A 13687-nucleotide genomic window follows, 5' to 3' on the forward strand; every position below is an offset into this window, starting at 1 on the left:
TCTGAGACTCTGTCTCTACTAAAAATAAAAATAAAAAAAAATAGCTGGGCATGGTGGCATGCAGGCTACTCAGGAAGCTGAGGTGGGAGAATCACTTGATTCTGGGAGTTAGAGGCTGCAGTGAACCATGATCATGCCACTGCACTCCAGCCTGGGTGACAGAGCAAGACCCTGTCTCAAATATTAAAAAAATACATATATATACATCCACAAATGTAGAGAAGTCATTGAGTGATTGGTTGAAATGATGCACCATGAGGGCCAGACTTCTTAAGGCAGTTGGTAAACACAATAGGGAATCATGGAGTGGGATAAAAAGTGAAGTTCCTTCAGTTCTGTTTTTGTGGCATCTTTCTGAAATAGTGCTTCATGATACTTCCCTGTGAAAAGCGTCTTTACTAGGTCTTCTCTAGGCCAAACTTCTACCCTAGACTTTGAGTTTCTCTGGGATTTATCCCTCAACTATCATTTCCATGACTGCTATTACCAAACTGGTGTATTAATTGATGAGTCCTTCCTTCTTGTTCTTTTTGACTTTCTTTTATTCTTTTTTTTTGAGATGGAGTCTCACTGTGTCACCCAGGCTGGAGTGCAATGGCGTGCAATGGCGTGGTCTCGGCTCACGGCAACCTCCTCCTGCCAGGTTCAAGGGATTCTCCTGCTTCAGCCTCCTGAGTATTGTAGCTGGGACTATAGGCACGTGCCACAACACCTGGCTAATTTTTGTATTTTTAGTAGAGAAGAGGTTTCACTATGTTGGCCAGGCTGGTCTTGAACTCCTGACCTCGTGATCCGCCCACCTTGGGCTCCCAAAATGCTGAGATTACAGGCATGAGCCACCATGCCTGACTGACTTTCTTTTATTCTTGAGATGCTCCTCCTTGACTTGGAGTTTTCTTTCCCCTGTTTTCTTCCTAGCCAGCTCCTATCTTTCTTTGAGGCTCCTATACTCTCTAGAAAGCCCTCCCGGCCTGGTCGTGGTGGCTCACACCTGTAATCCCAGCACTTCGGGAGGCTGAGGTGGGTGGATCACCTGAGGGGAGGAGCTCGAGACCAGCCTGGCCAATATGGTGAAACCCCGTCTCTACTAAAAATACAAAAATTAGCCAGGTGTGGTGGCACGCGCCTGTAATCCCAGCTACTTGGGAGGCTGAGGCATGAGAACTGCTTGAACCCAGGAGGTGGAGGTTGCAGCGAGCTGAGATCACACCATTGTACTCCAGCCTGGGTGACAAGAGTGAAACTCCATCTCAAAAAAAAAAAAAAAAAAAAAATTCCCTCCCACTCTTATGTGAATCCATGATGATTTCTACTTCTCTCCTGTAACTTCAGTTTGGTTCAACATTTATTTACTGAATAATAAATGAATGTAGCACCCTGCTAGACTCAAGGACTTCACAGTCTGTTGGGCAAGTCAGACATGTAAACAGTGTGTTATGGGCTGTTATAGACAGGAATATATAAGGTATAGAAGAATGGAAACAGTTTTTAACTTCATTCTATCATCTGCGTGTGTTTATGTGTAGGATAGTATCTTACTTAGCCCATATCTCTGCAAAATCAGTATTCTACTTAGGCAAATTTTACAGGTTACTGAAACTTAATTCTTTACTATGTATTATGTGTATATACTGTAGATAAATACATGTATGCATACTGATCTTCACCTTTCATCCTGGAAGAATTACATTTCACAGCCAGTTACATCAGGTTGAGATCACTCTAGCAGCCCTCTCTACAAATGCTGTATCAAATCTCTAAATCTTTGTTCTTAGCTTTTAGTCTTGAAAATGTATTTTAGTCGGGCCGGGCGCGGTGGCTCACGCCTGTAATCCCAGCACTGTGGGAGGCTGAGGCGAGCGGATCACGAGGTCAGGAGATCGAGACCATTCTGGCTAACATGGTGAAACCCCATCTCTACTAAAAATACAAAAAATTAGCTGACATGGTGGCGGGTGCCTGTAGTCCCAGCTGTTCGGAGGCTGAGGCAGGAGAATGGTGTGAACCCAGGAGGTGGAGATTCCAGTGAGCTGAGATCACGCCACTGCTCTCCAGCCTGGGCGACAGAGCAAGACTCCATCTCAAAAAAAAAAAAAAAAAAAAAAAAGAAAATGTATTTTAGTCTTGAAAGTGTATCCCCTTTCAAATTAGAGTTGCTTAGTGCTATAGTGTGTATGTTTGACCCCTCCAAATCTCATGTTGAAATTTAATCCTCAGTGTTGGAGGTAGGGCCTAATGGGGGGTGTTTGGGTCATGGGGGCAGACCCCTCATGAATAGATTAATGTCCTCCCTGGAGAGTGAGAGTGACTGAGTTCTCACTCTGTTCTTTCCTGAGAAAGCTGATTGTTAAAAAGATCCTGGCATCTCCCTCCTCTCTCTTACTTCCTCTTTCACCATGTGATCTCTGCATACACTGGCTCCCCTTCTCCTTCTGCCATGAGTGGAAGCAGCCTGAGGCTTTCATCAGAAGCAGATGCTGGTGCCATGCTTCTTGTACAGTCTGCAGAACCGTGAGCCAAATAAACCTCTTTTCTTTATAAATTACCCAGCCTCAGGTATTCCTTTATAGCAACACTAAACAGACTAAGACACCTAATCTAATTCTCTTTTTACTTCACCTGACTTTTAACACAGGTACCTGTTTTTCTTTCATGGGCCAATTTCATGGGTATACTATTTATACAGATGCCTGAATTGGGTCTTCAAAGAGAAAAATAATAAATTTTTCTTATTTTTTGAGACATGCTTCTTTTGTACCATATAGGGAAACCATCTTTGTATGGCAGCCTAACTTGTCAAGGAATTGGCCTAGATGGCATCCCAGAGGTTACAGCTTCAGAAGGATTTATTGTGAATGAAATAAACAAGGTATGTTTTTATGTCTTCTAGATGGCATGATATTTAAAACTATGGTAGTACCCAAATGTCTACCTTAGATATTTATACTATTATCTGTGTATCTCCACTTCATTTGTATGAGAATCGTAGTTTTTGCTGCCTGTGAGTGTCAATGGTTTTTTCTATTGTAGTTACATATACTTTTAAGTGCCATCAGACTTCCTCTTACTTCCCTTATATCAGCTCTGATAATGCAAGATGCATGTGTAATTTAAAATTTTCTAGTGGCCACATTATAGAGATAAAAATAAACAATGAAATTGATTTTGTTTTGTTTTTTGAGATGGAGTCTTGCTCTGTCGCCCAGGCTGGAGTGCAATGGCATGATCTTGGCTCACTGCAACTTCTGTCTCCTGGGTTCAAGCAATTCTCCTGCCTCAGCCTCCTTAGCAGCTGGGATTATGGGCGCCCGCCACCAAGCCCAGCTAATTTTTGCATTTTTAGTAGAGATGGGGTTTCACCATGTTGGCCAGGCTGGTCTCGAACTCCTGACCTCGTGATCCACCTGTCTCGGCCTCTCAAAGTGCTGAGATTACAGGCATGAGCTACCATGCCCAAGCGAAATTGATTTTAATAATATATTTGATCTAACCCAGTATATCTAAAACATTATTTCAACCTGTAAATAATACTAAAAATTATTAGAGATATTTTACATTTCTTTTTCTTATTAAGTCTTCAAAACTCCATGTATATTTTACTTTTACAGCTTATCTCAGTTCAGACTCTAATTTTTATTAGAAATACTTGATCTGTATTTAGGTTTTATAAAATTTACAGTTGAAAATATAGATGCCCGTATCCAAGTAGTTCTCAGTTGCCTGATATGGCCATTACCTACTACACTGAACAATGTAGCCTTATAATCCATATCTGGTGACGCCTTGATTAAGAGCCTACATTAATAGTACTTAACAGTTTTTCTTGTTTGTCTTTGAGGTGAGTAGATGGGTAAGCAAAGCGTTGGAGAACCCATGATTTGCCTCTCCCTACTCATTCTGACTGCTGCAGTTAGTATGCTCTGGTGAGATGATTCCCTAAGGGTGGACCAGCCTTTTGTTTCATTTTTTGTTTTTTGTGTAATTAAACTTTTTAGTTATAAAAAATATTTTGGGTGTACTGACAAGAATAGAGAATACTTCGTTTTTTACATAAGATTTTTAGCAAATGTTCATTCATTACTCTCTTTGGGCCAGGTAGTAGGCTACATGTTATTATATATTTTATATTTGTTTTTCATAAACAGCTATGGGTATTATAGGTATCAGAAGATCTAAGTCTTAGTTAACTCTGACACTTATTAGCTGTGTGATTTTGGACAAATAACTTAGTTCTCTGAGTCTCAGTTTCCTCATCAATAAAGCTGAGATCCTATTCTACCTCCTAGAATGGTTAATGGGGAGTGAGACTGCATGTGGATGAATCTATAAAATACTACAGAAGTTAGTTTTGGTTCTTTTACCATAACAATCCTGTGAGATTGGCATTTTAAATTTCTATTTTGCAGATAAGCAAACAAACTCAGAGAGGTTAATTAATCTCTAATAATCAAAGACAGACTGTATGCTGGAATTGAAACCCAGTTCTGTTGATTCCAAGTTTAGCACTACCATGCAAGCCTACGTTTTTCCCAGGTGTTTTGGCACAGCCTGGGTGCTGACTTCTTTCTTCCCTTCATACTCAGACCTGGATACAGTCCTTATCACTTCAAACATGATTGCTAATTTTTGCTGTGAACCTGCTGGGTGGGTTCAGACAGTAAGTGCTTATAGTTGAACATTCATTTGTTTCCTAACTGCCATGAGTCACTTTGCTATTTGATATTGCTACATTGTTCTCTTAAACAGTAGATCTGTCATTATGCTTAAATGTCTAACCCTGGAGGATAAAAATGTTTGACTTAGAATTTTATCTTAGTGCAGCATACTCACACTTTTTCCCCTTGGATTTTGTCTGTTCTGATCTCTCTTGCAGTTTTTCTTTAAAATATTTTCATTAACAGCATGATTGTCCACTGCTAATGTTGGAAGATATTTTAACATTTATCTTCCTTTGTAGTCTGTTTGTGGATTAAAGATTGATTTGCAAGACTGCAAAGTAGGAGAAAAGTACTGATTATTGAAATCTGTCACATAGCTCCAAAGAAATGAAGTCTTCTGAGAGCGAATCCAATTCTTACAGAGGCCCAAACACTAAGCTTTTGAAGCTCCTTGCATCCTTGCTAATATGAATATTCAGCCAAGAGAATTTAGCTGACACTTTAGTTTCTGGTACAAGAGGCAGTTCCAAATCCAGGCCAGCACTCTTGCAGCTATATGGGCTTTGTCACGCAGTTAGAAGCAAAAACTCATTTAATGAAAGGCCTGCAGGCAGCCAGGCATGGATATGCTGGCTAAGAAAGTGCTGTTTGTGTAGATAGTCTAATTGTAATTTTAAAGGAGTAGATGATCTGTAAAGAGCATACTGATTCAGTGATGAGAATATTTTGACTTTGAAACCATTCTTTCTGATGAACTGTGAGGACCTGTGCTTGTTGGATATAAAGAGGTTCAGAAAATTTTGATTATGGAATACATTTTCATTGTCCTGAAGAATTACTAGAGACTTTGAAGTACTACTGCAGAAGAGATAAAAGGTTAGGGGTCCTTTGGTGAGTGCAGCTCTTCAATTCCTTAGGAGATCTATACTTAAGTGATAGTATTGGTATTATGCTGGTTAGAGTAAGGGACTGTCATATTGCAAGAGTCCTTGAGGGAGGGTTTACCAAGCCTTTTTTTTTTTTAACCTCTACACATGCTACCTTCAAACACCAATATTCTTACCTAAAATGGCTACAAATGGCCTTTAGCAAGTCATGTCTCCTGAATCTAACATCTACTTCTAGGTACAATTTCCTAATATGCCACCAGTGTTATCTTCCTACAGTAGTTGAAAGACAGGTGATAATGACTAGGTAGAACACATGGGGCATCAAAATATAGCTGTGTTACAATAACCAGTCTATGAACATGTACAGTCAATTTAAGTCTTAGGAGGGAATAGGCACCTCAAGCCTGACCCAGGCCTACATATTTTATGGGTGTACCATAATTTACTTTACCAATTTCATCTGGTCATTGTAAATGTCAGTAGTCTAACATTCTCTCTAAAAGTTCTTGTAGACAGCAAGTTTACTTTTAGACTTGTCTTTTAAGACCCAGGTTTGAGGGATGGTGCTGAAGTTTCCTTATCTCTTTATGTCCTCTTCCACTGATCCTGTTCCTTGCCCCACTGCTAATTGAGAGTATTGGTATTAGATTTTCTTCTTAAAACTAATGCTCTAATGCTTGTTGGTTGTATCATATCGTTTGTCTGTCTTCTATGGAGCAGCTTATTTCAACACAAAAAGATAATGGCATCTTAGCAATACCAAATTACACTGTAGCCCTCAACAGTTTAAAAGGACTGCTGATCTATGGGGGAGGGATAGTTTTGTGGGGTGGGAAAGGAGAATGAGAGAGGGTACACTGAGAAGATGAGAATGTCCTGTAGTCCTAATGTTTTCTTTAAGAGGCTTTAATTATAATACATTGGAGGAGTTTTACTGATGAATCTCATCTTTTCCTCTTTGTTTAGAAAAGCATTCATATTTCATGTCCAAAGGAAAATGCATCTTCTAAGTTTTTGGCACCATATACTACTTTTTCCAGAATTCATACAAAGAGTGTAAGTATTTTGATAAAATGAAGAGAAAATGTAATAGCATGTTAATTTTTCATTTTATTTGCTTGTCTAGTGCTATAAACATATCCATAATTAATATGTCTTTCATTTACTTTGCATTGTAAGATGATACAGCTGATGAAGTCTGATGTGTTTGGCAGAACTGGTACTCTAGTCCACATAGAATATGTGTTCAAATCTACTCACTGGTCATCTTGGAGATCATATGAAATTTCCTTACGTATGTTTTAGGAGAGTTACCAGCTTTCAGATAATAATACTTGATGTTTGGCTAGGTGCAGTGGCTCACACCTGCAGTCCTAGCACTTTGGGAGGCAGAGGCAGGAGGATCACTTGAGGCCAAGAGGTTGAGACCAGCCTGGGCAACAGAGTGAAACCCTGTCTCCACAAAAAAACAAAAATTAGCTGGGCGTGGTGGCGCATACCTGTAGTCCTAGCTACTCAGGAGGCTGAGGTGGGAGAATTTTTTGAGCCCAGGAGTTGGAGGCTTCAGTGAGCTGAGATTATGCCACTGCACTGCAGCCTGGACTCTGTCTCCAAAAAATAAATAAATAAAAATAAATTAGCGCCTCTGCCCGGCCGCCGTGTCTGGGAAGTGAGGAGCGCCTCTGCCCGGCCGCCCTTCATCTGGGAGGTAAGGAGCGCCTCTGCCCGGCCGCCCTGTCTGGGAAGTGAGGAGCGCCTCTGCCCGGCCACCCTTCATCTGGGAGGTAAGGAGCGCCTCTGCCCGGCCGCCCTGTCTAGGAAGTGAGCGCCTCTGCCTGGCCGCCCCGTCTGGGAAGTGAGGAGCGCCTCTGCCCAGCCACCCCATCTGGGATGTGTACCCAACAGCTCCGAAGAGACAGCGACCATCGAGAACGGGCCATGATGATGATGGCGGTTTTGTCGAAAAGAAAAGGGGGAAATGTGGGGAAAAGAAAGAGAGATCAGATTGTTACTGTGTCCGTGTAGAAAGAAGTAGACACAGGAGACTCCATTTTGTTCTGTACTAAGGAAAAATTCTTCTGCCTTGGGACGCTGTTAATCTATAACCTTACCCCCAACCCCGTGCTCTCTGAAATATGTGCTGTGTCAACTCAGGGTTAAATGGATTAAGGGCGGAGCAAGATGTGCTTTGTTAAACAGATGCTTGAAGGCAGCATGCTCCTTAAGAGTCATCACCACTCCCTAATCTCAAGTACCCAGGGACACAAACACTGTGGAAGGCCGCAGGGACCTCTGCCTAGGAAAACCAGAGACCTTTGTTCACGTGTTTATCTGCTGACCTTCTCTCCACTATTATCCTATGACCCTGCCATATCCCCCTCTCCGAGAAACACCCAAGAATGATCAATAAATACTTAAAAAAATAAAAATAAAAAAATAAATTTATAATAGTTGATGCTTATATAATAATGCTGCTGCTCATATTTTATTCCTTTTCCTACAGGACAGGGATATTTTCTCAAAGTTTCAAATATACCACATTGAGGAATAATTTTCAAAGGTCTTTGTGATAAAGCCTTTTCTACTACCATGGGCTTCTTGGAAGCAGAAGTGAGAAATTGCTAGATAAAACTGATTATGTTGAAGCCATTCACTTCTTACTGTGTGGTACGTTTTTTAAAAGAGCAATTTTTGGCCAGGCACAGTGGCTCATGCCCGTAATCCTAGCACTTTGGGAGGCCAAGGTGGGTGGATCACTTGAGCTCAGGAGTTCAAGACCAGCCTGAGCAACATGGTGAAACTCTGTCTCTACAGAAAAATACAAAAATTAGCCAGACATAGTGCCACATGTCTGTAGTCCCAGCTACTCTGAATGCTGAGGTAGGAGGATTGCTTGAGCCCAGGAGGTTGAGGCTGCAGTGAGCCATGATCATGCCACTGCACTCCAGCCTGGGCAACAGAATGAGACACTGTCTCACCAAAAAAAAAGAAAGAAAAAGAGCTATTTTTTACCCTTATTACAAAACAGATATATACTTAGTGATGAAAATTTAGGACATGTAAAAAAAGTGAGAATCACTCATATTTCTGTATCCTAAAGATAACTGTTAGGAACTTTTGTTGTATATCCCTTTTAAATAATAATCATAGTAGTAAAGCTCACATTTATTGATTGCCTACTATGAGCCAGCACTGTGGCAACTCTACATATCATTATTTTACTTAATACTCTGTCTTTTCCTTAAATATTTTACCAAAATGGGTTTTTATATTACATGCTATTTTATAACTTGCTTTTTCTTTTGTTTTGTTTTTGTTTTTGAGACGGAATCTCGCTCTGTTGCCCAGGCTGGAGTGCAGTGGCGCAGTCTCGGCTCACTGCAAGCTCCACCTCCCGCGTTCACGCCATTCTCCTGCCTCAGCCTCCTGAATAGCTGGGACTACAGGCGCCCGCCACCACGCCCAGCTAATTGTTTTTGTATGTTTAGTAGAGACGGGGTTTCACCGTGTTAGCCAGGATGGTCTCAATCTCCTGACCTCGTGGTCCGCCCGCCTCGGCCTCCCAGAGTGCTGGGATTACAGGTGTGAGCCACTGTGCCCGGCCTATAACTTGCTTTTTATTACTTAATTATATGTCCATTATTCTATGCTGTCTTTCAATGTATCCTTCTAAGAGCTGCATGATATTCTATTGATGAGTTTACTATAATTTAATTTAACAGTTTTATATTACTGGACATTCAGGTGTTTCCAGTTTTGCGATTTTGTATTTTTATGAATACATTTATAGCTAAAGTTTTGCTCCCAAAGATGGGAAGAAATTAGAATACATTTGTAAAAGTGGAATTGCCGAGTCATAGGCTGTGGGAATTATAAGGCTTTGGGTGTGTTCTAATGCATTGCCGCTTAACTGATTTATAGAGTCAATTGTTGCTCTTCATTTCCTCTGTAAAACATACCGTTAGGTTGAATGTTTATCAAGAGTCAGTTGTAATGCCAGTTATATTATTTTTGAAATTATATAAATTAATTAAATCTTATGTTAAATCAATAAAATGTGAATGTGAAAAGCGGAAAGCAATTATTTATTTGAAAACTAGGCTGGGTGCAGTGGCTCATGCCTGTAATCCCAGCACTTTGGGAGGCCAAGGCAGGTGGATCACCTGAGGTGAGGAGTTCAAGACCAGCCTGGACAACATGGCGAAACCCCGTCTCTGTTAAAAATACAAAAATTAGCCAGGCGTGGTGGTGTGCGCCTATAATCCCAGCTACTTGGGAGATTGAGGCAGGAGAATCGCTTGAATGCAGGAGGCGGAGGTTGCAGTGAGCCAAGATTGTGCCATTGTACTCCAGCCTGGGAGACAAAAGTGAAAATACGTCTCCAAAAAAAAAAAAAAGAAAAAACTAAAGGTGGGCGCGGTGGCTCATGCTTATAATCCCAGCACTTAGGGAGACCCAGAAAGGAGAATCACTTGAGCCCAAGAGTTCAAGACCAGCCTGGACAACATAGTGAGACCTCGTCTCTACAAAAAAATTAAAAGTTAGCCAGGTATGGTGATGCACATCTGTAGTCCCAGCTAGTCGCCTGGCTTAAAAATTTTTACTCTTATTTTTTGTAGAGGTGGAGTCCTGCTCTGTTGCCCAGGCTGGTCTCAAACTCCTAACTTCAAGCAGTCCTCTCTCCTTGGCTTCCCAAAATGCTGGGATTATAGGTATAAGCCACTGTGCCTGGCCTTTATACATCATTTTTTATTATTTTCTGCTTTAACTGAGGGAGAAGGCAATTCACCTCTTGGGAGAGTTGGGAGTGCCACTCACCTTTTGAGAAATAAGTCATTTTAAAAATCATTTACAGGCTAGGCACAGTGGCTCATGCCTGTACCCAGCACTCTGGGAGGCCAAGGCAGGAGGATCACTTGAGCCCAGGAGTTCGAGACCAGCCTAGGCAACATAGTGAGACCTTGTGTCTACAAAAAAATAAACAAAATAGGCTGGGTATGGTGGCTCACACCTGTAATCCCATCACTTTGGGAGGCCGGGGTGGGCTGATCAGTTGAGGCCAGGAATTCAAGACCAGCCTGGCCAACATAATGAAACCTCATCTCTATTAAAAATATAAAAATCAGCTGGGCATGGTGGCACATGCCTGTAATCCCAGCTACTCCGGAGGCTAAGGCACAATAATCGCTTGAACCCAGGAGGCAGAGGTTGCAGTGAGCCAAGGTTGTGCCACTGCACTCCAGCCTGGGTGACTGAGCAAGACTCTGTCTCAAAAAATAAACAAACAAAATTAGCTGGATGTGGTAGTGTGTGCCTGTAGTCCCAGCTGCTCGAGAGGCTGGGATGGAAGGATTGCTTGAGCCTAGGAGGTCAAGGCTGCAGTGATCTGTGATTGTGCCATTGCATTCCAGGCTGGGTGACAGAGTGAGACCATGTCTCAAAAACAAACATAACTATGCTCCTTTTCTATTTCTTATTCTCTTTTTATTTGAACTTACTGAAAGATGATTCATCCATTTATTAATCACCTACTATATTTCAGCTACTCTTCTGGATACTGAATAAAATAAATAAAACTGCCCTTATAGATCTTACATGCTAGAGGTGTGGGACCAGACATGATTTGCGGATGACTTGGATGTTAGGTATGAGAGAAAAGGAGGAGTTGGGATGATTCAAAATATTTTGGCCTGAGAAGTAAGTGAATTGTGTTCCATTTACTAATTGGAGGAGGAGCAGTTGTATTGGGATGGGACAGGGAAAATAAAAGTTTTCTTTGGACATGTTCAGTTTGAGGTGTCCAGTCTAGCCTAGGTGTCCACTGCCTACCAGCAAGCAATTGGCTAGATACCACCTGTATCAGGACAGAACCTGAAGTATGTTGCTTACAAGTAAAGGATCCACTACTAAGTTAGCAGTCTTTTTATTCCGAGGAAGCAAAATAAAGAAGAAAAGTCTTAGAAAATGTTAGAATTGATGGATATATCCCTATAGTTCTTCCCAAACTTATTTATTATGGTTTAATTGGCATGGAACAAAGTAAGATGGAAAGTTGGATAATTAAAGTCAAAGTCCCTACTTTTTTCTTAATAACTTATGTGGGAATTATTGTTGCTGGGAATGTGTCTGGAATTGCCTATCTTGGTCCAACATTTCTGGAGCATTTGCAGCTGGTTGTTTTTTAATAAAAGTGTACATGTATGCATGTGTATAAAAGATTTGTTATTCTGATAATGGCTTATGCATGAAGTGATTGCTGATACTGAAATTACAAAAGTGAGGCTGGGCGGGGAGGCTCATGCCTGTGATCCAAGCACTTTGGGAGGCCGAGGCAGAAGGATAGCTTGAGCCCAGGAGTTCAAGACCACCCTGGGCAACATAGGGGGACCCCATCTCTCCAAAAAAAAGTTAAAAAATTAGCTGGACATGCCAGCCAATGTTTGTAATCTCAGCTACTTGGGAAGCTGAGGCAGGAGGATCGCTTGTTCCTGAGAGGTTGAGGCTGTAGTGAGTTGTAATCACGCCCCTGCACTTCAGCCTGAGCAACAGAGTGAGACCCTGTCTTAAAAAAAAAAAAAAAAAGAAACTATAAAAGTGAATTTGGAAAACAAAAAGTGAATCTGAAATTTCTTTATTCTTTATTCTGAAAGATCTATATCTGTATATTTTCTATAGCTATACCTATATATAGGTATATGTGGAAATATCTGAACTCTTGAATCCTCCTGGTGCATCTTAGAACGTTATCTTTTGTGTAAGTGAGTTCCTAAGAATTAGGAGAGGTATCTTAATTTTCTTTTTATTTTTTATATTTACTTTAAAATTTTTTGTAGAGATGGAGTCTCATTATATTGCCCAGGCTGGTCTCGAACTCCTGGGCTCAAGTGATCCTCCTGCCTTGTCCTCCCAGAGTGTTGGGATTACACAGGTGTGAGCCACTGCACCTGGTCTTAATTTTAAAATAAAATAGCAGGGCTGGGCACGGTGGCTCACGCCTATAATCCCAGCACTCTGGGAGGCTGAGATGGGAGAATCACTTGAGCTCAGGAGTTTGAGACTAACTTGGGCAACATGGCGAAACTCTGTCTCTACAAAAAAATACAGAAATAAGGCTCAGTGGTGTGCGCCTGTAGTCCCAGCTACTCGGGAGGCTGACGCAGGAGAATCACTTGAGCCTGGGAGGCAGAGGTTGCAGTGAGCTGAGATGGGGACATTGCACTCCAGCCTGGGTGATGGGAGTGAAACTCTGTCAAACAAACAAACAAACAAATAAATAAATGCAACACATGGAAACTATGAAAATGAAATGGGGATAGGGAAAACTTTTTAGCTGAAGTATTAGACTACAGATGATTAGAGGAATATCTTTTTGTTTGAAGAAGTAAAAGGTGTTTACTTCAGCCTTGTTGGGAGGTTGGCGATGATAACTCAAACTTTACGTCAAACACAAGTCCTTTTGTTGGGAAACAGGCTTCAGGAAGTCTTGGAAGAGTGAAACAAGGGAAGTTTATAACATATTTCAAGGGAATAAGAGTATTTCATTATTTCTAACACATTGTTTTCTCTTTGAACAGATAACATGCCTGGACATTTCCAGCGGAGGAGGTCTTGGTGTGTCTTCTAGTACTGACGGGACCATGAAAATCTGGCAGGCTTCCAATGGAGAACTCAGGGTAAAGGATTTGGATGTACTTTTAGGTCTTAAACACAAAGGGTGGTCTGAGAAGCCTTGGACTGGGACATGGAAGGAAGAATGGCCCATTCTAAAAATGTGGGACCACTCTGCATGTCAGTTGATCTCTTTTCTCCCATTTGTGTGTTTTTTGTTCTTTCTTTTCTTTCTTTTTCTTTTCTTTCTTTTTTTTTTTTGAGACAGTCTTGCTGTGTTGCCCAGGCTGGAGTGCAGTGGTGTGATGTCAGCTCACTGCAACCTCCGCCTCCTGGGTTCAAGCGATTCTTGTGCCTCAGCCTCCCAAGTAGCTGGGATTACAGGCATGTGCCACCACACACATCTAATTTTTGTATTTTTAGTAGAGATGGGCTTTCGCCATGTTGGCCAGGCTGGTCTCCAACTCCTCACGTCAAGTGATCTGCCCGCCTTGGCCTCCCAAAGTGCTGGGATTACAGGTGTGAGCCACC

The 13687-nt window shown here is 41.4% G+C and overlaps 1 protein-coding gene across 5 annotated transcripts in view; it reads left to right on the forward strand.

Moving 5' to 3' along the window:
• Window positions 1-13687, forward strand: part of PAAF1 (proteasomal ATPase associated factor 1) — a 48654-nt gene that overhangs the window by 7364 nt on the left and 27603 nt on the right. For 3 of the 5 annotated variants that reach the window (XM_002822223.4, XM_009246828.2, XM_024255452.2), the window contains exons 3-5: window positions 2766-2869; window positions 6515-6604; window positions 13123-13221. In XM_002822223.4, the coding sequence (XP_002822269.1) occupies window positions 2766-2869; window positions 6515-6604; window positions 13123-13221 (293 nt within the window). Of the gene's footprint in view, window positions 1-2765; window positions 2870-4405; window positions 4658-6514; window positions 6605-6727; window positions 8216-13122; window positions 13222-13687 lie in introns of those variants that run through there. The other 2 variants (XM_054524802.2, XM_054524801.2) reach the window with 2 other exon arrangements.

The sequence above is a fragment of the Pongo abelii genome, chromosome 9, assembly GCF_028885655.2.
Source record: "Pongo abelii isolate AG06213 chromosome 9, NHGRI_mPonAbe1-v2.0_pri, whole genome shotgun sequence".
Taxonomy (NCBI): Eukaryota; Metazoa; Chordata; class Mammalia; order Primates; family Hominidae; genus Pongo; species Pongo abelii.